This window comes from Camellia sinensis, chromosome 4 (assembly GCF_055761805.1).
Source record: "Camellia sinensis isolate YWXY chromosome 4, ASM5576180v1, whole genome shotgun sequence".
NCBI lineage: Eukaryota > Viridiplantae > Streptophyta > Magnoliopsida > Ericales > Theaceae > Camellia > Camellia sinensis.
In genome coordinates this window covers 206,061,225-206,082,747 of record NC_138964.1, presented here as the reverse complement: position 1 = coordinate 206,082,747, position 21,523 = coordinate 206,061,225, and the positions used below count along the sequence as shown (strand labels likewise).

General features: G+C 38.3%; 2 protein-coding genes across 2 annotated transcripts; one reads left to right on the top strand and one right to left on the bottom strand.

Annotated features, from left to right (window-relative positions):
- The first annotated feature begins 397 nt into the window (after positions 1-397).
- LOC114267451 (uncharacterized) lies at positions 398-14,581 on the top strand. Its single transcript, XM_082924046.1, has 3 exons — positions 398-703; positions 10,916-10,961; positions 13,968-14,581. Exons 1-3 carry the CDS (start codon positions 398-400, stop codon positions 14,423-14,425), a joined length of 810 nt encoding a protein of 269 aa, XP_082780172.1. The 3' UTR covers positions 14,426-14,581.
- A 1,007-nt stretch (positions 14,582-15,588) lies between these two features.
- Positions 15,589-21,411, bottom strand: CLPP3 (CLP protease proteolytic subunit 3). Its single transcript, XM_028208440.2, has 5 exons — positions 20,958-21,411; positions 20,303-20,417; positions 17,896-18,071; positions 16,212-16,307; positions 15,589-16,122 (listed from the first exon to the last, which is right to left on the bottom strand). Exons 1-5 carry the CDS (start codon positions 21,309-21,311, stop codon positions 15,829-15,831), a joined length of 1,035 nt encoding a protein of 344 aa, XP_028064241.2. The 5' UTR covers positions 21,312-21,411; the 3' UTR covers positions 15,589-15,828.
- Between the last annotated feature and the right edge of the window lie 112 nt (positions 21,412-21,523).

Below are 21,523 nucleotides of genomic sequence, written 5' to 3'. Positions count from 1 at the left end.
AGACTTTTCCAAGCTTGCCATGCCATTGACTCAGTTAACTCAGAAAAATGTGCCATTTGATTGGAATGAACAAAGAGAGGCAGCTTTCCAAGAGTTGAAAACCAGGTTAGTGACTGCACCAATCTTAACCTTGCCTAATGGTACTGATGGGTTTCAAGTGTACAGCGATGCTTCCTATAAAGGCTTGGGGTGTGTACTAATGCAAAACGGAAGGGTGATTGCCTATGCTTCTAGACAACTTCAACCTCATGAAAAGAATTACTCAACACATGATCTTGAATTAGCGGCTGTGGTGTTTGCTTTGAAAATATGGCGTCACTATTTGTATGGGGTAACGTGTGAGGTGTATACCGACCATAAAAGTTTGAAATATTTCTTCACCCAAAAGGAATTGAACATGAGACAGAGACGATGGTTAGAATTAATCAAGGATTATGACTTGCAAATCTTGTATCATCCAGGAAAAGTTAATACCGTAGCAGATGCCTTGAGCCGAAAATCCAGTGCGAATTTGTCATATTTGCTATCTAACCGAAAAGAATTGTTGACTGACCTAGCGCAAGAAGGGCTATTTACTGCTATTGCCGCTCAACCTACAATTCTTGACGAGATCAAACAAAAACAGTGCAAGGGTAAATACTTGAAAAAGATCACGAAGGAACTTGATTCAAAGCCGAGGCCTGGATTTGTGTTTGAGAATGATGTGCTGAAATTTCAAAACCGTCTTTGTGTGCCTGATTGTTATGATTTGAGGAAACATGTTATGACCGAAGCTCACAGTAGTCCTTATCCAGTCCATCCAATCAAACACACCAAGGTCAACTCAAGCTAACAGCTCCTTGCTTTGCATTATGGTACTAGTGACCAACATGGCCCTAGGCATGGCCATACATAATATAGCAGTTATGCTTGGAAAGGGTGGACAATTAGCGACAATGAAATTAATTACTAATGAGGGGCATGAAGTGAATGACCTTTCAAGATAGGGGCAAGACCAATAATTAACATAAGCATGAATTAAAGCTTCTTTCAATAGAGATACACCCAATATTGAAACTTATTTCCCATGGATAAAATTTAAATTAAAAAAAAAAATAAGTTAGCAGAGTACAGAGAAGTTGCATGCTTAAATTTTCTAAGATATGCTACTTTCAGGTACTGTTTTGTGATGACCATCTGAAGGAATCTAATTGTGTAGTGTTAAAAATCAGCAGCTTTGTTGGTGTTGTACTTAAACTGAGGTTATTCCGCACATCATTCTAATAAGTATTCTGAATTACACTAATACTGCTTCTTAGATAGACTTTTTACAGCAAATTTCTTTGAACCCTTCTATCTAATTATTTTCGGCGAAGTTACGAGCAAGACTTGGATGACATGTGACTCACATACATAATTTGTACATTGTCCCAATCTCTTTTTGGAGCAAATGAGACACACTCGTCTTGTCGCTTCATTTCATTTAATTTCTTTTACAGTTCAGGGTTGGATAATTTAGCCATAAGTTAGCATGTCTTGGATTAGGAGGTAGACGATGGAGGAATAGTAAGTAATGGTTTTACCTTCTCTATTTGCCAGGCAATGATGTTCATGTTGGAGGTTTTTTTTTTTGTTTGGGGTCCTGAAACCATTAGTCTATTAATTATTAAACATGTATTACTGCTGTAACATTTGGTGTACCCAAGTGGCAGCTCTTTCAACCCAAACTGACTAGCTTCGGAATTAGAAACTCGCATTTGGTCTAGGCTCTGTTCAGTTCAAGGACTTTACTAATGGGTTGAGTAGCATTTGGAGTGGCTTGGGTTAGATCGGTTTGTGGTATGGTGCACTCTTCCTCCTTCCAGATTGGGTTTAAAAATTTAAGGTAGTGTTTGGTTTAGTTTTAGAATTATCATTTGAGAATGGAGTTGTATTTTGAGTTTGTGAGTTGTTGAATCATTATTTGAAAAGAGAAAATTTGTTTAGTTATGAATTTTGAATTGAGTTTTGAGTTTTTGAAAGGAGTTTTGAAATAAAAAAAGTTGTTTGGTTATAAGTTTTGAAAAGAATTTTCAAAATTTAATTCAAAAATTTATAATTTACAACCAAACACATGACTCAAAACTTTATTAAAAATATATTCAAAACTCATAACCAAACTCTTTTTAAAATTCAATTAAAAAAAATAATTATTGAAAAAATAAAATTTTTATTTAAAAAATTCAAAAAAATCTGAAAATATTTTTTATTTAAAATATTGAAAAATATATATTATTCTTTGTTAAAAAAAATTCAACTAGTGCTCTAAATTACTTTTGATTGTATATTTGATTGAATTTTTTTTGAATTGTTTTGTTTAAAAATGTTTTTTTATTTTTTAAAAATTACTGTGACAAATTAAATTTTATTTAAATTATTTTGTTGTTAATTTTAAATAAATGGCCAAATAATTTGTCATTTTGGATTAATTTTTTTTCTGTATTTAAAAAATATCAAAAATTAATATAATTTTTTTTCCTTCAAATAACAGATGGCAATTGCAAAGGAAAAAAAAGAAAGAAAAAAGCAATGTTCTAGTCAACCATCTGGACGCTCGGAAGGATGTTCGGACAGACGACTAAGTAGACTCAAAAATTCAAAATTTATCCGGGAGGAGGCTGACAACCGGGTAGACCCAATCTTCTCTTTTTGGTTGTTCAAAATTCAAAAACTTTGGTTTACCAAGTGTTAGTAATGGGCGCCCATGTGGCATGACCATTTAAATTTGAATTTGATCCTTATCCAAATAGGTTTTGAATTTGAATTCAAACCTATTTAGGATAACCACTCAAGATACAGATATTATCAGTTTTAACTGATATGGATAGATATTATAATATATTATATATCTGATATATGGTTATGGGTAATCAAGTGAGAAACAACGTATGGTCTGTTTCTACCCATATACTGACTCTCTCCCACAAAACAACGATCAAAGTTTTTGCACTGTGATTTGTGTGGGTGATATTCAATCTGTGATATCACTCCACTGCTGGGTTGGTTTATCAGTTTTCTGAAGCACATGATTTATCCACGAGGTTCTATCATTGAAAGGTATGATTTGATTATTTTATCCGCTGCATATTTTAATATGTTTTTATTTACATTGGTATCAGAGCATGTTAATGGATATTTTCGGGTTTCCTTTAATCATGTGTATACTTTTATATGTATATGTATATATTATACACATGAATATTTGTAGAGGAAGAAAAAAAAATTTCAGATTAGGAGCATAAATATTTTTCTTATGTTCATTAATGTCTTTTTTCATACGATAAATAGTTTTATTTTGAAAAAATGAGTCCGGCAGTACAAAAATTGGACCAGAAAACACCCTGGAAGGCGGCGCGTGGTCTGCACGCGCCACCTGACGCCGTGAGCCGTGTCCACGCGCCCCCACGCGCAGCCACGTGCTGCCACGCGCCAGCTGCTCTACCGACGCGCCAACACGCGCCCTCACGCGCGCGTCAGCGGCGCTGTCCACGCGCGCGCCCTCCGAGCCACGCACGCGCGCCGTGCTCTGAGCCGCAGGCTGAGCCGCGCGCTGAGCCGCGAGCCGAGCTTCAAGCCGAGCCGCGCGTCGAGCCTCAAGCCGAACCGCGTGCTGAGCCGCGCCGTTTTCCTCCGCCGGCTCGGCTGGCTTGGCTGCTGGCGTATTAGGCACTGTTTGTTTTGTTTTTTAATTCTGAATCGCGTTAAATGGTCATAATTAATTCATTACATGTTTGTTTTATGCGTGGCTTGTACTGTTAGACTCAGAATTAATTTTTCTACATTCTGTAAAATTTTGAAAATTTTCAGAAAATATAAATTATTTTTCCTGTGTTAATAATTCATGTTTTATGCTTTAAACTGCTTCTGGTATTGCATAAATAATTTTCTGGGGCTGAAATATTTATTGTAGACTTCTGAAAGGTTTTATTATTTACTGGTAATATTATCTCATTTTATCAGTTTCTGGATTTTTTTATTTCTAATTTTATGTGTATTTATTAGTCATTTAAAATTCCAGAATATTTCAGAAAAAATTCAGAATATTTCAGAACAATGTACATTTTAATTATGGCATAATCTGAATATTGTTTCTGTTTACTAGTTTCTGGTTTTTTTATTTCTAATTTTATGTATGTTTATTAGTTATTTAAAATTTCAGAAAATTTCAAAAATGATGTACACTTTAATTATGACATAATCTGAATATTAAATACAACATATTTTTTTTTTTGGGTTTTTTAATATGTTGCAATTAAAGAAGCATGATTAATTATTTATTTATTTATTTGAATTCCATCATTAAATAAATATAGCATGAGTTGTTTGTAAATTTATATTGAGATGCTATTGTATGGAATTTATCATGCTTTGTATATGCCATAAATAGTGGGAGATTGTTTGATTATTTTTTGCGCATGGAATGAAATTAAATTTTGATAATTATCACTAGAGGCGCAAGAGATGATTACGAGCATAGCAAATTTTCGATCTTGAGACATGTGTAAAATTATCATTATTTAATTTAAATTCTTTTTTGCTGCAAAATATTTTGTTTTGTGTTGCTATCATTACTATCCCCTGCGCATTTATTTACTCTGTATGTAGAAATGGCTGCTAAGACAGTGGTGGCAGACTTAACTAAGGGAGAGAAATTGGATGGCGACAATTATGACATATGGCGCCGTAAGATCCAATACCTCCTCAATGAGCAAGAAGTGTTGACCACACTTGAACAAGTGATGGTTGAGCCAGAGCAGGGCAATACAGCTCAACATCGTCGTGATCTTGAAGCCTTTCAGACTTGGCGTAACAAAGATCGGTGTGCGCGCTTTACTATGTTGAGCAGCATGCACAACGACTTGATTAGTGAGTTTGAGCATTGCCCGACTGCATTTGAGATGTGGGAAGCTCTCAAGCAAAAGTTTGGTATTACATCTTTGGCAAAGCTACGTGGGCTGACTATGAAGTTTGACTCATATCAGAAAAGGGCGCATCACTCGATGAAGCAGCATTTGAGAGTCATGTCAGCCATGATACGTGAGCTTGCGGCTGCTGGGCATAATTTGACTCAAGAGCAGCAAGTACAGGCTGTGATACGCTCTCTGCCAAATTCTTGGGAGCAGATGAAGCAGAACATGATGCATAATGAGAGTGTGAAAACATTCGAAGACATATCGCGTCATTTGGAGCTAGAGGCTGAGCGCCTTGAGGCGGCTAAGTCTGATGGTTCTGCTATGGTGGTTGAGTCAAGCTCACGTAGGACTTCTCAGTTCAAACGTGGAAAAGCAAAAGGTGCCCCTAAGAAGCAAGCAGCGGCTGCGCTTAAGCCCAATGGCGCTAGAAATTTCAAGCGTAGGGGCAAGAGAGGTGGTAAGAAGGCAAAGACTAAGATGACGTGCTTTAACTGTAACAAAGAAGGACACTTCGCTCGGGATTGCCCTAAGCAGAAGAAGGTACTCCCTTACTTAATTTCTCGCATTCAATGCTTTGTGTCTAGTCAAGCATTAATTGCTCATTCTCCTCATTTTTGGGTTGTAGACTCCGGAGCAACAGACCACATCGCGAGGGATAGAGTAGGGTTCGTTGAGTATCGCCGAGTACCTGCTGGGAGCAGAAAAGTTTACATGGGGAACGAGTCCAGTGTGGAGGTGCTTGGCATTGGCACATTCAAGCTGGAAATGCGACGAGGGCGCACCTTGTATCTTCATGATGTTCTTTATGCTCCGGATATTCGACGAAACTTAGTTTCAGTTATTAGCATGATGAGCCTTGGTTTTCGTTTTTGTTTTGAGAATAATGGTGTTAGCATTTATTTGGGAACAATTTTTTATGGTTTTGGTTATCTTTCAGATGGTTTTTTAGTTTTGGATGTGGATGATTCTAGTATTAATAAAAATGCCAATGGCTCTATTTCTAATATTGCATTTTTTTGTGTTAATGATTCTATGAGATGGCATGCTAGATTAGGCCACATAGGGCAAGACAGGATGACTAGATTGGCTAGAGAAGGTCTTTTAGGCCCACTCGCTAGAGTCACTTTGCCTACTTGTGAGCACTGTCTTGCTGGAAAGGCAACAAGAAAACCATTTGGGAAAGCCATAAGGGCATCTATCCCATTGCAACTTATTCATTCTGATATATGTGGACCAATGAATGTGAGGGCAAGGCATGGAGCCCCTTATTTCATCACATTTATAGATGATTGCACACGTTTTGGTCATGTCTATCTGATTTCTCACAAGTCAGAAGCATTGGATTGCTTTAGACGGTATGTTAATGAGGTTGAGAATCAATTAGACAAGAGCATTAAAGCTCTAAGGACTGACCGAGGACGTGAGTATCTATCTGAGCAATTTAAAGTGCTCTATGAGGAAAAAGGAGTTATCAGGCAATTGACAATTCCTAGGACTTCGCAACAAAACGGTGTAGCGGAGAGAAGGAATCGCACATTGCTTGACATGGTTAGATCAATGATGGCGCAAGCTAATCTTCTAATTTCTTATTGGGGAGATGCTTTGTTGACTGCTGCCTACGTCCTTAACCGTGTTCCCTCCAAATCAGTTCCTTCCACCCCATATGAGATGTGGACTGGCAAAAAGCCTGATTTGGGCAATTTGCGGCCTTGGGGTTCGCAACTTACATACACAACGCTTCTCATAAGTTTGGGAAGTTGGGCCCTAGAGGAAAGAAGTGTATCTTCATTCGCTATAGTGAGCATTCTAAGGGCTATGTGTTTGTTGGGGAGCATCCGGATGGAAGTGTGACTGAAATTGAGTCGCGAGATGTGGATTTCCTAGAGGAGGATTTCCCTAGCAGAGGTGAGGTAACTAGAGAAGTAGAATTCTACGAGATGGAGGATCTATTTGAAGGCGCACCTAGTAGCTTAGTAGAGAATGAGGAAATAATTCCTCAAGCTCCTAGGGACAGTGGGAGCGATCTACCTACCCATGGATTAGATCCAATGGATGAGGATTCTCAACTACGTAGAAGCAAATGTGGAGCTATACCCCGTCGTCGTTTTGAGATTGAAGGGGAAGCATTCATGATTGCTCTGAGTGATGAGATGGAGCCAAAGAATCTCAAAGAGGCTCTCTCATCCCCTGCTAGTAAAGAATGGAGTACTGCAATGGAAGAAGAAATAGAGTCTATGAAGAAAAATCATGTCTGGGACTTGGTTGATTTGCCGCTAGGGCGCAAGACTATTGGGAACAAATGGGTTCTCAAAATCAAGCGCAAGGCGGATGGTTCCATAGAAAGGTATAAGGCTCGCCTAGTGGCGAAAGGTTACACTCAACGAGAGGGTGTGGACTATGAGGAAACTTTTTCACCAGTTGTAAGGTTTGCCTCTATTCGCCTAATCCTGGCCATAGTAGCTCAGTTGGACTTAGAGCTATATCAGATGGACGTTAAAACTGCATTTCTCAATGGAGAATTGGATGAAGAGATCTATATGGATCAACCAGAAGGCTTTGTGGCAGTAGGTCAGGAGCGCAAAGTTTGCAAGCTTCAACGATCTATTTATGGCTTGAAGCAATCATCCAGACAGTGGAATCTGAGATTTCATCGAGCAATTGTTTCAAATGGGTTTACGATGATTGATGAAGATCACTGTGTGTACGTTAAGCGGTCCAAGGACATTTTTCTGATATTGTCATTATATGTAGATGACATATTATTGGCTGGAAATGACAAGGAGATGATTGTCGCCACTAAAATGTGGTTGATCTCTACATTTGAAATGAAGGACATGGGTGAGGCGAGCTATGTGCTCGGTGTTAAGATCCTTAGGGATCGCTCTAGGAGACTTCTTGGTTTGTCTCAAGAGACTTACATTAAGACTATTCTAGAGCGGTTCCAGATGCAGAGCTGCAAACCCATTGACACTCCTGTTGCAAAAGGCGAGAGCCTAAGCCTTGATATGGGTCCTAAGACTCAAGAAGAAAATGAAAAGATGGCCCGTGTTCCCTATGCAAATGCTGTTGGAAGCTTGATGTATGCTATGATGTGTACACGTCCTGACATTTGTTATGCAGTCGGATTGGTGAGTCGTTACCAATCCAACCCAGGACCAGCTCATTAGAAAGCAGTTAAGAGGATATTACGATATCTTAGAGGGACTGCAGATTACACACTTTGCTACCAGAGTTCAGATCTACATCTAGTTGGCTATTGTGATGCTGACTGGGGAGGAGACCTAGATGAGCGTAAGTCTACTTCAGGATATGCTTTCATGCTTAGCGATGGTGCTATTTCTTGGAGCAGTAAGAAGCAATCCTGTATCGCCTTATCGACTATGGAGGCTGAGTTTGTGGCTTGTTCATCTGCCGTTCAGGAAGCCGTGTGGTTGAGGAGATTCCTTCAGCATTTAGATGTTGTCACACACACTTCAAACCCTGTGACTATCCATTGTGACAGCATGGCTGCACTTGCTTACGCTAAGGATCCTAAATACCATGGCAGAACCAAACACATTGATGTGAGGTTCAACTTTATCAGAGATATTTTGGCGTAGAAAGAAGTGATCCTGGAGCACATCCCTACGAGTCGCATGGTTGCGGACCCTTTGACTAAGCCCATTGCTAGAGATGTTTATCTTACTCATGTTAGGGCTTTAGGACTACGTAGGTGGTGATATTTTTTATGTGTATTCAGTTGAACTCATTTTTGGGGATATCTATGCCATTAGTATTCATACTTGTTTCTATCACACATTTATGTTTACTACTTTTAGTAATGGTTTGCGAATTAGCATACACAAAATAATTAAATTGATGTTAGCAGGCAAGATTGGCTCACTCACACGAGCAATCGCCCTTAGCGCTGGGTAGCGAGTAAGGATGAGACTAGAAGCTAAAATTATCCACTAGCTATGTCGCCTTGGTTGGAGCCAAGATGAGGTCTTGTTAGAGACCAACCATGGATATGAGAGTACCCATTTTTCCATGATATATCTGTTATGGATAGCCAGATGCGAGATCTCATTTGATGCCTGAGAGGCGAGCAAATAGAGAATTCGAGTTAGACGCTAGGAAGCGACTCGTGCGCTTAAGAGCGACTAGACTAAGATCTGTATGGTGTGTGAGTTTAACATCACTCTTTGGAAGAGTAACTCCACTATAACATGCATTCATACTGCATGTGCTTATCGACCCGTTAGCGAGGTGAAAGAATGGATTCCTGCTTCTTCACCGTGTGAGTCCTAAAAGTCATTTTTCCCTAAATGACTTCACTTTGTGCCTTTTGTGACCTTTGACTATGTCATAAGATGAGGAGTTGATGTTCAGCTACTTTGGTATGTTGTCTGCGGTCATGTATGATTCGGCTTTAAGGGACATTACTGGGAAAGCGGTCAATTTCAAATTGAATGATATGAGGGTGAAGGGAAGATCATCTAGTTCTACATCTCTGCTCTATATTCACTGTCGACAACTCACATCGCTCTTTATAGGATGCTGATTGGGTGTGAATATAATGCGGGACCTAGGAGAGTCAAACATGCTCTTTGAGGGATTAGAGATGTTTTTGGACTGATGTAGCTAGATGGGTCTGGGTACATGAGACACTATTTCTGTTCTTTTTGGGTTGATGTCTCTATGCTGACTCATATTGAGTTTCTAGTATAGAGCTCCCACTTGCAGGTGTTCTCAGCGGTCGCATGGTGCATTGGCTAGTATGAGATTGTTCTTTTTTGGGGAGATTGAGATAGAGATGTGGCAGTGTCATGCCAACTCATGTGCGAGTGGGAGATGTTAGTAATGGGCGCCCATGTGGCATGACCATTTAAATTTGAATTTGATCCTTATCCAAATAGGTTTTGAATTTGAATTCAAACCTATTTAGGATAACCACTCAAGATACAGATATTATCAGTTTTAACTGATATGGATAGATATTATAATATATTATATATCTGATATATGGTTATGGGTAATCAAGTGAGAAACAACGTATGGTCTGTTTCTACCCATATACTTACTCTCTCCCACAAAACAACGATCAAAGTTTTTGCACTGTGATTTGTGTGGGTGATATTCAATCTGTGATATCACTCCACTGCTGGGTTGGTTTATCAGTTTTCTGAAGCACGTGATTTATCCACGAGGTTCTATCATTGAAAGGTATGATCTGATTATTTTATCCGCTGCATATTTTAATATGGTTTTATTTACACCAAGTTTTCAAATGTGAGCTTGGAATCATGTTTTGAAAACTGCAAGCAAATAGAGCATTGAAATGTGAGGGTGGAATCATGATTTGAAAAGACAACCAAACAGAGCCTAAGATTCTTCTTTGCTTACTGCACACTGTAAGGTTGACAGCTGCCACTCAATTAAAAACTGCTGAACCAGATATTGCATAGCATGTCTTAGAATCTATATTTGCCCATTAAAAATGATGGGTCATGAAGGGTTGAATTCACCTTCCTTCGAATTGATGTCTTCTTCTTTTTTGGGTGCTTGCATAGTGTGGGTATTCTCTTGATATTTTATTTGTTTATAATATAGGTAAGTTTTGAAAAAACTAAAGTACTTCGTGATTCTCTTTTTTCTTAGAAGAACAAGACAATTTTTTAGAAAAGTAAACCAAGAAAGTAAGGCAATAAATGAATGCATTGTATTTGTAATACATAATGTTAAAGGTCAATATTGGTCCCTGGTAAGCAAGTGATACTAGGGGCAGACTGGATGCAAACTTGACCTCTGGCACAAGATGCAAGGGGGGTGCCCTCATACTCGAACTCACATTCTCACAATTGACATCCAATGATTTGACCACTGGACCAAGCAATAGCCCCTGTATTTGTAATTATAATGTCGTACTTATAAATGAAGTCTTATTGTTAAATTTGTAAAATTATACTAATGATGTAAATTTCTTTTGTTGTGTAATTGTACAGGTTGAGATTGAACGGATTGAAATTGGTGACTTCAAGGGTTTAGGAGGTATGTTCTGTAATGCCAAAATTAGTTACCCAGCTGACTACTTTGACTTCGCTTTTGTGTGTAATTGTACTTTTGTATGTTCTGTAGTTGTTGTTCAATGAATAATGCTTGGGACCCCCTTTTGGGGGTCACCCCCTCACCCCCCTTTGTCACGTGGCGGGTGGTGATTGGAGGAGCAGGAAAAAAAAGAAAAAGAAAAAGAAAATGTAACCAATGAGAGAGAGAGGGGGTCAAAGGGGGTGGGAGGAAAAGGGGGGATGAATCATTGTTGTTGTTCAATGAATAATGCTTGGGACCCCCTTTTGGGGGTCACCCCCTCACCCCCCCCCCCCTTTGCCACGTGGCGGGTGATGATTGGAGGAGCAGGAAAAAAAAGAAAAAGAAAAAGAAAATGTAACCAATGAGAGAGAGAGGGGGTCAAAGGGGGTGGGAGGAAAAGGGGGGATGAATCATTGTTGTTGTTCAATGAATAATGCTTGGGACCCCCTTTTGGGGGTCACCCCCTCACCCCCCCTTTGCCACGTGGCGGGTGATGATTGGAGGAGCAGGAAAAAAAAGAAAAAGAAAAAGAAAATGTAACCAATGAGAGAGAGAGGGGGTCAAAGGGGGTGGGAGGAAAAGGGGGGATGAATTATTGTTGTTGTTCAATGAATAATGCTTGGGACCCCCTTTTGGGGGTCACCCCCTCACCCCCCTTTGCCACGTGGCGGGTGATGATTGGAGGAGCAGGAAAAAAAAGAAAAAGAAAAAGAAAATGTAACCAATGAGAGAGAGAGGGGGTCAAAGGGGGTGGGAGGAAAAGGGGGGATGAATCATTGTTGTTGTTCAATGAATAATGCTTGGGACCCCCTTTTGGGGGTCACCCCCTCACCCCCCCTTTGCCACGTGGCGGGTGATGATTGGAGGAGCAGGAAAAAAAAGAAAAAAAAAAAAAATGTAACCAATGAGAGAGAGAGGGGGTCAAAGGGGGTGGGAGGAAAAGGGGGGATGAATCATTGTTGTTGTTCAATGAATAATGCTTGGGACCCCCTTTTGGGGGTCACCCCCTCACCCCTCCTTTGCCACGTGGCGGGTGGTGATTGGAGGAGCAGAAAAAAAAAGAAAAAGAAAAAGAAAATGTAACCAATGAGAGAGAGAGAGGGGGTCAAAGGGGGTGAGAGGAAAATGGGGGATGAATCATTGTTGTTGTTCAATGAATAATGCTTGGGACCCCCTTTTGGGGGTCACCCCCTCACCCCCCTTTGCCACGTGGCGGGTGGTGATTGGAGGAGCAGGAAAAAAAAGAAAAAGAAAAAGAAAATGTAACCAATGAGAAAGAGAGGGGGTCAAAGGGGGTGAGAGGAAAAGGGAGATGAATTATTGTTGTTGTTCAAAAAAGCAAGTAGTGTTTTAGAAATTGTCTTATAGTCAATTATAAGTAGACATTCATGAAGCATAATTAGATAGAGAAGGACCGCCAAAAAAGAATTACTATTAGTTTCCTAATTCAAGGGCTAGTTCTGACCAGTCTACGGTTATACAAGCCCTAAACTTCTGGCTTGAGTGCATATCAAATGTGTTCTGTTGGGCATGCATTACTGAACTGAAGGAGACTTCTGTTTTTTTGACCCTAGGAAGTTGTTAGGGAAAATCGATGTGATTTCCCACAAATAAATCAATCAATGGAAATAAAAATTAGTGTGAAAAAATTAAATCAAAAGTAACACAAGAATTTTTACGTGGTTCCCTCAATGTGAGGTACATCCACAGGATCGAAATCCGATTCCATTATTAACTAAATAAGTTCCAAACGATTACAAACGAGACACTAATGGTGTCACAAAACCACCCTTAGGTGAATTCTAAATAATCACAAATAAACAAGAGAAAAGATCTCACCAAATAGAAGAATCAAAATCTTCAGAACCAGAGTTGAAGAAGATCCAAAATAACGAACCAAATCAACGCCGAAAACGAATCAGCCGCTTCAAAGTAGAGCACCAAAAGGCATCAATTCGTGATTGACCAAGTCAAAAACCCAGAGCAACAATCAATACTTAATTGAAAAACCCAACAAGTTAGAGTTATACACTAAGTCTCTGTTTGGCAAGATGGTTTTTAGACTTTTTTGGTTATTTTAGCCACAAAAAACAAAATAGGCTATTTTAGCCATAACAAACAAAACATCACATCCAACCTATAATCATTACATTCTTCTCTCACAAAAAAAATCAAAAAAAGCCAAAAAGTCAAAAAGCCCTTCCCAAACCAAGCTTTTTAGCCCAGGCTAAAATAGCCAAAAAAACCAAAAAGCCAAAAAGCCAACCTACTTCCCAAACCAAGCCTAAGCACACTTGCCGAAACAAATTTGTTGCTGCAGCTAGATATGCCACGGGACAAACAAAACAATATTATATATATTGTTAAATCTTAGGTTTGTTTTATCAAAATCTTAATGGTAATCAAATTAAATTAGGTTTCCATAAATTAAATATAATATATAAAAATATATTATAATTAATACTAAACCAAATTAAACTCTTTTTTCAAAATTAATTGAGTCCCACACTCCAATAAAAAGGTATACCCAACAATACACATTTGCCAGTTTCACTACAGTTGGGCTTATGTTTTTTTGAACTTCGACTCTTCAAAGTTAAATCTTTTTCACACCCTGTAATTTACTGCTATGTGTCCCATCTTCCATGGTGCTATTGTTGTGTGTTTTTAAAACCAATTGAGCTTTGGTGACTTTTGATTGATAACAAGAGTTTACAGTAGCAAAAATATATCCCCATGTTTATGATATTTCTAGAAATTCAATTCGATCAACTTCTGTAGCAAGCAAAAGAGGTTACAATCACATCTTATATGCCTTGAATATTTTACTACTTGCTGGATTCACAGCCTTGTCCGGTTTTAGTGAAAAGAGTTATTCAGGGTGCGTTTGAGTGCCCATTGATATGAATTGGTGTGGGTTTTTCAGTTATGTCTCTGAAACATTTACTTTTTCTGTCTCTGCCGCAGATACAAAACCTAAAAGTGAGAAGGTTATTGATAATTCATCTGCCCAACCAATTCCATCAACTGCATTGCCGGACCTTAAGAATGATGACTTGGAGGAACAGTTAGATATAGAAAATGACGATGAAGATGCTGGCGGAGCAAGCAACGGAGGAGGGAATGCTACTGAAAAAGAATTCCACACTGGTATTGACATTAATGTGCCACATCAAAATGACACAGATGATGAAATTGCTGATGTCGATGTCAGTGACGATGAGGATAAGGGCCCAAATGCTGCGGAGGCCCTTAGAGCACAGGTGAACGCAGAGGAAAGAGCAGAGCAAACTTCAAGCTCTAGTGGTAGCAGTGGTAGTGAAAGTAGTGGAAGTGGGAGCGGAAGTGGCAGTGGAAGCGGGACTGGGAGTGGGACTAGCAGCAGTGACAGCGAAAGTGATGGCAACTCCGTAAACTCTATTTGAAGAATGTAAGCCATGCTAGTCACTTTGATTGAGCACCTTGTCATTGCCTATGACCGAACAAAGTTTTGTTTGTCAATTCCAAGAGTTGAGATCGAAACTGTGCTTCTGGAGCGAATTTTGTGTATAAACTTTTGGGAAGGTGCTATATGCCGAATTTTGTTGTTAGGAGCGCATTTTGCAGATGGGTAGCACGATGGATTTTCAAATTATAATTACACCGTACATTCTAATATCATGTTTGGATACATCTTTCAAATTATATTTTCACAACAAAAAAAAAAAATTTATAAAAACTGTGTTAGGCGAGATTTTTTTTTTTTAAAAAAATTTAGCTTAACCGGCCGGTCCACCGGAACATGGCAAATTATTATTATTTTTTTCGCAATTGGCACTTGTTTTTTTATTTTTTTATTTTGTTTTAATAAAGTAATATTTTCAGAATTTTAAAAAAAAAATTTATGAACTTTTAATAGATTTTTGAATTGTGTGTTTTGTTATGAGTTGTAAATTTTTGTATCAGATATTATGGCCTTGTTTGGTTTGTTTTTCAGAAAAAATTTTGGGAAAAATTTTCTACAAACAAATTTTCAAGAGTAATCAAACCAAACAAATTTTTTCAAAAAAAATCTCAAAATTTTGTTTGGTTACCTACTTTCCAAAATCACTATCTCTCTCTCTCATACACATCAAATCAATCACTTTTTTTAAAACTCTCTCCCCAAAATAATTTTCTAAAACTATTTCTGAAAAAAGACAAACCAAACAAGTTTTCGTACTTTTTATCTAAAAAACTACTCTACAAATACAAACCAAACACACCCTATATGTCACATAAAAAAAATTTCACTCAATTCAAAATTCATTGACCAAACAAATTTTTCACACTTAAATCATAATTTCATAACTCACAAATTCAAGATACAACTCTATTCTCAAATCATATTTAGAAAATTATAACAAACACTTTATTTTTTTCACAATACTATATAATTGTTCTAGTAAGTTTTAAAAGTATTTTAATTTATCAATAAAGTCTGCTAATACTTTATATTATTATTTTTAAGAATTTTCATAAATTTTCTTAGAACTATTCAATTCAATCTTATACCACCTAGCATAGCATTTCCCATTGAAGAATATGCATGGTCACAACACTCATCAAATTTATGCAAAAATTATACATGGAATATAAAACCTTCATATGTTCATGCAAAATTATTACACCCTATTTGAGACAAATCCAAGTGTTGAACACATTCTCTGAGTGTAAACATGGACCAACCAACCATTTCCAAAACTCACATTTCTTTGTATCAACTGATTAAACAAACTCCGCAAAGCTCTTTGCAACGCGTGATAAATCTTACATTGTGTTTGAGGCATTGACTGTTCCATGCCTTACCTCATACTGGAGTAGGTGCTTCCTTTTCTTGTTCCGAGCCCCTCTCCTCATCACTTCCTGGACTGCCTTTGTATCCATTTTGTAAAATCTTTTCCTCCGAGGGCAAATTCTTTTTCGCTTTCCTGCTCCCTTCGATTTTCCAAAGATCCCAAACCTTGGTTTTGGGTGGAGGTGTTGCATCTGCTGTAGGTGCAATTAATCCTGGCTTACCATCATCAATAACTGCATCAATCAACCCGTATTCTTTTGCCTCCCAAGGATTCATGAAATTATCACGATCAGTGTCGATTTCAATCTACAATCACAGAAGAAGATAAGTAAACATAATAGGTAATTCAAGATAAGGTACATGAATAATTAGCTTGGACAATAAAAAGAACCAACCTGCTGCTCTGGCTTCCCTGTAACTCTTGATAGTATTTTGTTCAGCTTAACTTTGTGGTACACCATTTCTCTTATTCGTATGCTCATCTCTGTTGCCTGGAAGTACATGTCACAGTTTGGTGAGAGATTATGAGTTTCAGGTGCGAAGATCACTATCATTTATGCAAAAAATATTTACCCATAGCCACATGGAGAAGTGGCCCAAACCTAACGCCAAAACACCTAAGAAGCACGGACACGGATATGGACATGACACGGACATGCGGACATGTAAATTTTCAAAATATGTAGAACATGACATGTTGGAGACACGTTCAAAACATATATTTTTAAATATTTAATACGTATTTTATGTCAAATATTTAATTTTATCAAATTTATCAACATTAGGTATGCTATTTTAATAAAAAATTAAAAATTAAAAATTATAATTTTTTTTTTGAAAAAAAGTTGTACTCAGCGTGTCCTTAGAGTATTCCCCAGTGTGTTCTCAGTATGTTCCTAGCATGTCCCTTGCATGTCCTCAGCGTGTGCAAAGTATCCTAGCGTGTCTAACTCTTTCCAGCGTGTCCGACATGTGTTCGGAGCATGTCCGACACGTGTCAAACACCTGTACGCGACCTCCGGAGAGGTGTCCATGCTTCATAGCTCCTAACAATAAGAAATATATTTGTAAAATATCATCAAGGCATCCAAGTCAAACCTGACCTTATCCTATAATAATAATAATAATAATAATAATAAAGTGTATGTGACAAGGCTGCCATCATCTGGTCTAGTAATTTTGAAAACCCTTCTCCAGAGGTAAGTATAAATTTTTTTTGGGGGGGGTACATTGGCGGGGAAAGGGGAATCAAACCTGTGATCTCCTAGTGGTGTACATAAGTTCTAGCGTCTAGCCACTAGGCTAACCCTAGTTGGTTAAGAGGGAATTAGAATCAAACATAAAAACTATATCATCTTAAATCATCACTAGTTTGTCCAATAGCTTCATGTCAAAGGTAACTTCTCCTTAAATAATCAAGTGAAACTGTTTCTAACTTCTCTTTTAGACCACGAAGCAAGGGCATGGAAACCAATGCAGTTGTCTCTATACGTACACAACCTTGTGGTTATCACCTTGTTATGGTTGTGAAAGATGATATTAGAGTCAGTTCTCCACAAATTTCCAACTATTCAATATTTGCTTAAAAGCAACTTCTAAAAATAAACAACAGCAAAATCACTTTTAGAGAATAAGCATAGAAAGCAACGCAAACTTGATTACTCAACAAGATCACAGCATACACAGTAGAACATACTAAAAATTTCTTTTATCAATGGTGTCATTTCACAGCTGCAAAATCGTTTCAGAGGAGAACACACTAAATAGAGAGAGAAAGAGCCATAAGGGAAAGATGGCAGGATAAGGATTCCTGCCCAGGTCAAAAAGTAGCTGAGAAAGAAAACAAAAGATGCAATCATATACAAATCAACTTTCAGTACCAGGAAAAAAGGTTGGAAAATGGTGGTGTTTTTGTCACTCAACTTAACTGGTATGAGTCGTCACTTGCACAATCACTTGCACAAAACAACAATTCATATTCCAAAGAGCTATAAATAACATGATTATGAAAACACACAAAATGACTTTCTTAGAACAAAGGTCAATATCCATGATAACAAGCAGAAACCAAGAACTTACTTTTCCCCCGGCAGTTCCAAGTGGCTGATGAATCATAACCCTTGCATTAGGCATGCAATACCTCTTCCCTTTAGTACCAGAAGCAAGGAGAAATGCTCCCATAGAAGCAGCAAGCCCCAGGCAAATGGTAGAAACATCAGCTTTGCACAACTTCATAGCATCATAGATTCCCATCCCTGGGTGCAGTAGTAACTTGAATGAAGAACATTATTAAAAGAAGGCCAAGAGCTCTTCATTGATAGAGAACTCCATCTTTGAAGATTCGACAAAGATGTAATGCAATAATAACAATACTAATGCAATAGTAAACCCTAGATACAGAATATTAGTAGCTTCACTGGAGCAAAAATGTCTCACAAAGTTCACAAGACCCATGCAGGTGATATCTATGAACACCAAACCCGAGAAGAAAATTTAATACAATATGATCAAATCTCAAAGCATAAATATCTGTATATGGATATCCTATGTGCAGGGGCAGAGGGAAGGGGGGGTCCAAAAATTTGGGAAGTCTACTTTTATATATGGGCTACCTTTAAATTTTTTTTTGAACCCCACGCAATGATTACTCCAAACTCGATTAGACTCTCAAAATTTTGACTATCGTACTTTGTGCAAGGGTTGCCTCCAACATTTAATATCCCATGTAATGATCTTTAAACCATTCAACCCAATCTCATGTTAAAAAAACCATTACTAAACCATTTGTGAACTCCTCTGAGGTCGAGCCTTCATACATATTGCACCCTTTGATGTAAATAAAACATAACAATTGTATGTTCAAGTAACATATTCAACTTCAAAAACATACTCGAAAGTTGAAATTAGGAAATTTATGAGTAATTAAATAGTCTTCACCGTTCAGTATGTGTCAATGCATTTGTGTTTGCATAAGGGTTGAAGGCTTTAGATACATTCTTGCCCAAGAATAATATATTATGAGTCCCTCTAATAGCGGATTGATATAAAGATATTCAGCAGAAGGTTCAACCAAAAAATACAAACTAAAAATTAATTTCATTTTCAGCACAAACTGGCAGTTTTTTTTTTTGTCTTTTGGAAGGCATTGCTGAAAAGTGCCTCATTGAATAGAGATACAAACATATAGGTAAATGCACTTAGAATCCAATGGAGGAGTAGAAGATGCCATATTTTGACCTTTATGTGAGGTGGACTTTTATTCCAACACATTTTGAGTTTAGTTCATTAGGGAGGAGTTGAAGGATTTATGAAGTGATTAAAAACTAACAAATAGGAATGGCAACGGGGCGGCGGGGCGGGGCCGGGCCGGGCCGGGGATCACCCTCCCTGTCCCCGATCCCCGATAGTGAAAATTTCCCCTGCCCCGGCCCCGATCCCCGACGGGGAACCTATCACCGTCCATGTCCCCGTCCCCGTCCCCAGCGGGGATCGGGTTTCCTCGACCTCAAAAGTTTCCCAATCCAAATTTGTTCAGTGTTCAACAACATCATCAACTTCTTTCAACATCAAAATCATACACAGAGAGACACACACACACATACATACATATATACATCCACAAAGAGAGACACACACATACACATGTATACATATACACACAGAGAGGACAATGGAAATTGGCACAGACCGGCACAGACGACGGCGACAAACGACGGAGGACGAAGACGAAGAACGACATCGCGGACAGTGGCGGTAGCACTGAGAAGAAGGAGATGTGCGAGAGTGAGAGAGTAGAGGGAAGCAAAGGAGAGGTGCGAAGTGAGAGAGAGTACAGGGAAGAGAGAGAGTGAGAGTGAGAGAGAGTGAGAGTCTTTTTTTTGAACCACAGGGCATAGGGCATACAAAGGGCATAAAGAGAGAGAGTGAGAGTCTGAGAAACAGAGGGCATACATTTTTGAGGGATATATATAGTATGTTTATTTCGGGGGTTTAACGAGGACGGGGTCGGGGCTGGGGACGGGCCGGGGCTGGGGCTGGAAAACATATCGCCGTCCTCGGCCCGAAAGTCAACGGGGATTTATTTTTGAATACCATCCCCGGCCTGTGGGGAATATTTTTGGGAAAAAAATCGCTCTACTCGGGGTCGGGGGGGTCGGATCTCCGTCGGGCCAGGTTCAAATTGCCATCCCTACTAACCAATGATGATGACGCAGATGATGGCATACACTAAGAAGTTTGCCGCAAGTTTATTGTTACATTACATATTAAGTCTGCAAACCCCAAATATGCAGATATATAGTATTTTTCCAAAGGATTTTCAAATCTTTTCAAGCAATTTATGACTTCAAGATTCTAGCAATGCAGTTAGTTATTGATACAATCCAAAATCTTAGGATTGTTTTCACATATCAAATGGCTCTTCTTATTGCTATGATGATCAATTGATCAAATGTTTTAGTTAGACAAGCACCCAAATAAATCATACCAGCAGTAACCGAGCCACCAGGTGAATTTATGAACAATTTAATGTCTTTCTTCGGGTCTTCAGCATCCAGAAACAAAAGTTGACTTATGATGAAATCTGCTGAAATATCGTCTACCTGCCCATAACCAAGTGATTTCCATAAATCAACAGCAACAACACAAATTTCAAAGGTTTGAAAACAAGTAAAGTAAATAAGGAGGAGGTTGGGAACAAGCTATAATCATCCCCTGAAATACTGAAATTTAAACCAAGATTATGGATGAAATATGCCCATTCAGCATAAAGAATCCAAGTTTTTTTAACACAGATCAATCAAATTTATAAAAAATAAAGATTAGTTTTTTAAGTCTATCTAGTGAGAGAGGGGTACAAAGATGGAGCTAATAAAGTACAATTAGCAAACCCCATATAAGATAATAGCTAGCAAAACCCATTTCCCAAATCTTTCAGCCACGAAATGCACTGAAGTGAAAACAATCGAGAAAGAAAATCAAATGTTTAGGTCAGAAAACCCAGCTAGCTATCAAGTGAAAAAGGGGGCTTCGAAGATGGAGTCAATAGAGCACAATTAGCAAAACCCATCTCAAAACCCCTGATTTTGTAGAGATAAAAAGTACCAATTCCATATATAAAGAACAAGAGAGAGTATTGAAACCTGAGAACCCAAGAAGATAATTCTCTGGCGAAGAAGCATATTGGTGGTATCGAGGTCTTCGAATCTGGGTAGCCAAGCGGGTGCAGCATAGTTGGAGACATCCCAATTGCTGGAAACTGTGCGTCGAGTGGTAGAGAAGTTCTTGTTGGATGCTTTAATGGAGAAGGGTCTTGTTCTTCTTCTACTACTACTACTCTGACTAATAATAGCATCATAACTGGTTGATGTTGGAACCAATTGGTGGTGGTTAGCATGAAAGTGTTTAAAAAGGAAGGAACTTCCATGGTTGATGAAGCTTCTGGGTCTTGAAGGTGCTGATGATGCTGTCGTGAACGTTACCCAACACGCCTCCATCTCTGTCTCTCTCTCTCTCTCTCTGAATTGCAGATTGGGATTTTCTGGTATAGTGCTAAAACGAAGACGTCTTTTAGGCAATTACTCGCTAAGGCACGACGCCGTTTTCTTAAATCTTCTTTGTTTATCTAATTTTTAATTTTTTTTTTTAATTTTTAGTGAATTTTTTAAATAATTTGGTTAATTTTTATTTCTTTTTTAGATGTTAAAAT

Bases quoted from the DNA above. Each gene is read 5' to 3' on its own strand.
- LOC114267451 (XM_082924046.1), top strand. From the start codon at position 398: ATGAGACAGAGACGATGGTTAGAATTAATCAAGGATTATGACTTGCAA. The intron at 704-10,915 runs GTGCTGAAATTT...GTAATTGTACAG, and splicing joins GATTTGTGTTTGAGAATGAT to GTTGAGATTGAACGGATTGA. The intron at 10,962-13,967 runs GTATGTTCTGTA...TCTCTGCCGCAG, and splicing joins TGACTTCAAGGGTTTAGGAG to ATACAAAACCTAAAAGTGAG.
- CLPP3 (XM_028208440.2), bottom strand. From the start codon at position 21,311: ATGGAGGCGTGTTGGGTAACGTTCACGACAGCATCATCAGCACCTTCA. The intron at 16,308-17,895 runs GTAAGTTCTTGG...ATGTACTTCCAG, and splicing joins TTGGAACTGCCGGGGGAAAA to GCAACAGAGATGAGCATACG. The intron at 16,123-16,211 runs GTTGGTTCTTTT...CTGTGATTGTAG, and splicing joins CAGGGAAGCCAGAGCAGCAG to ATTGAAATCGACACTGATCG.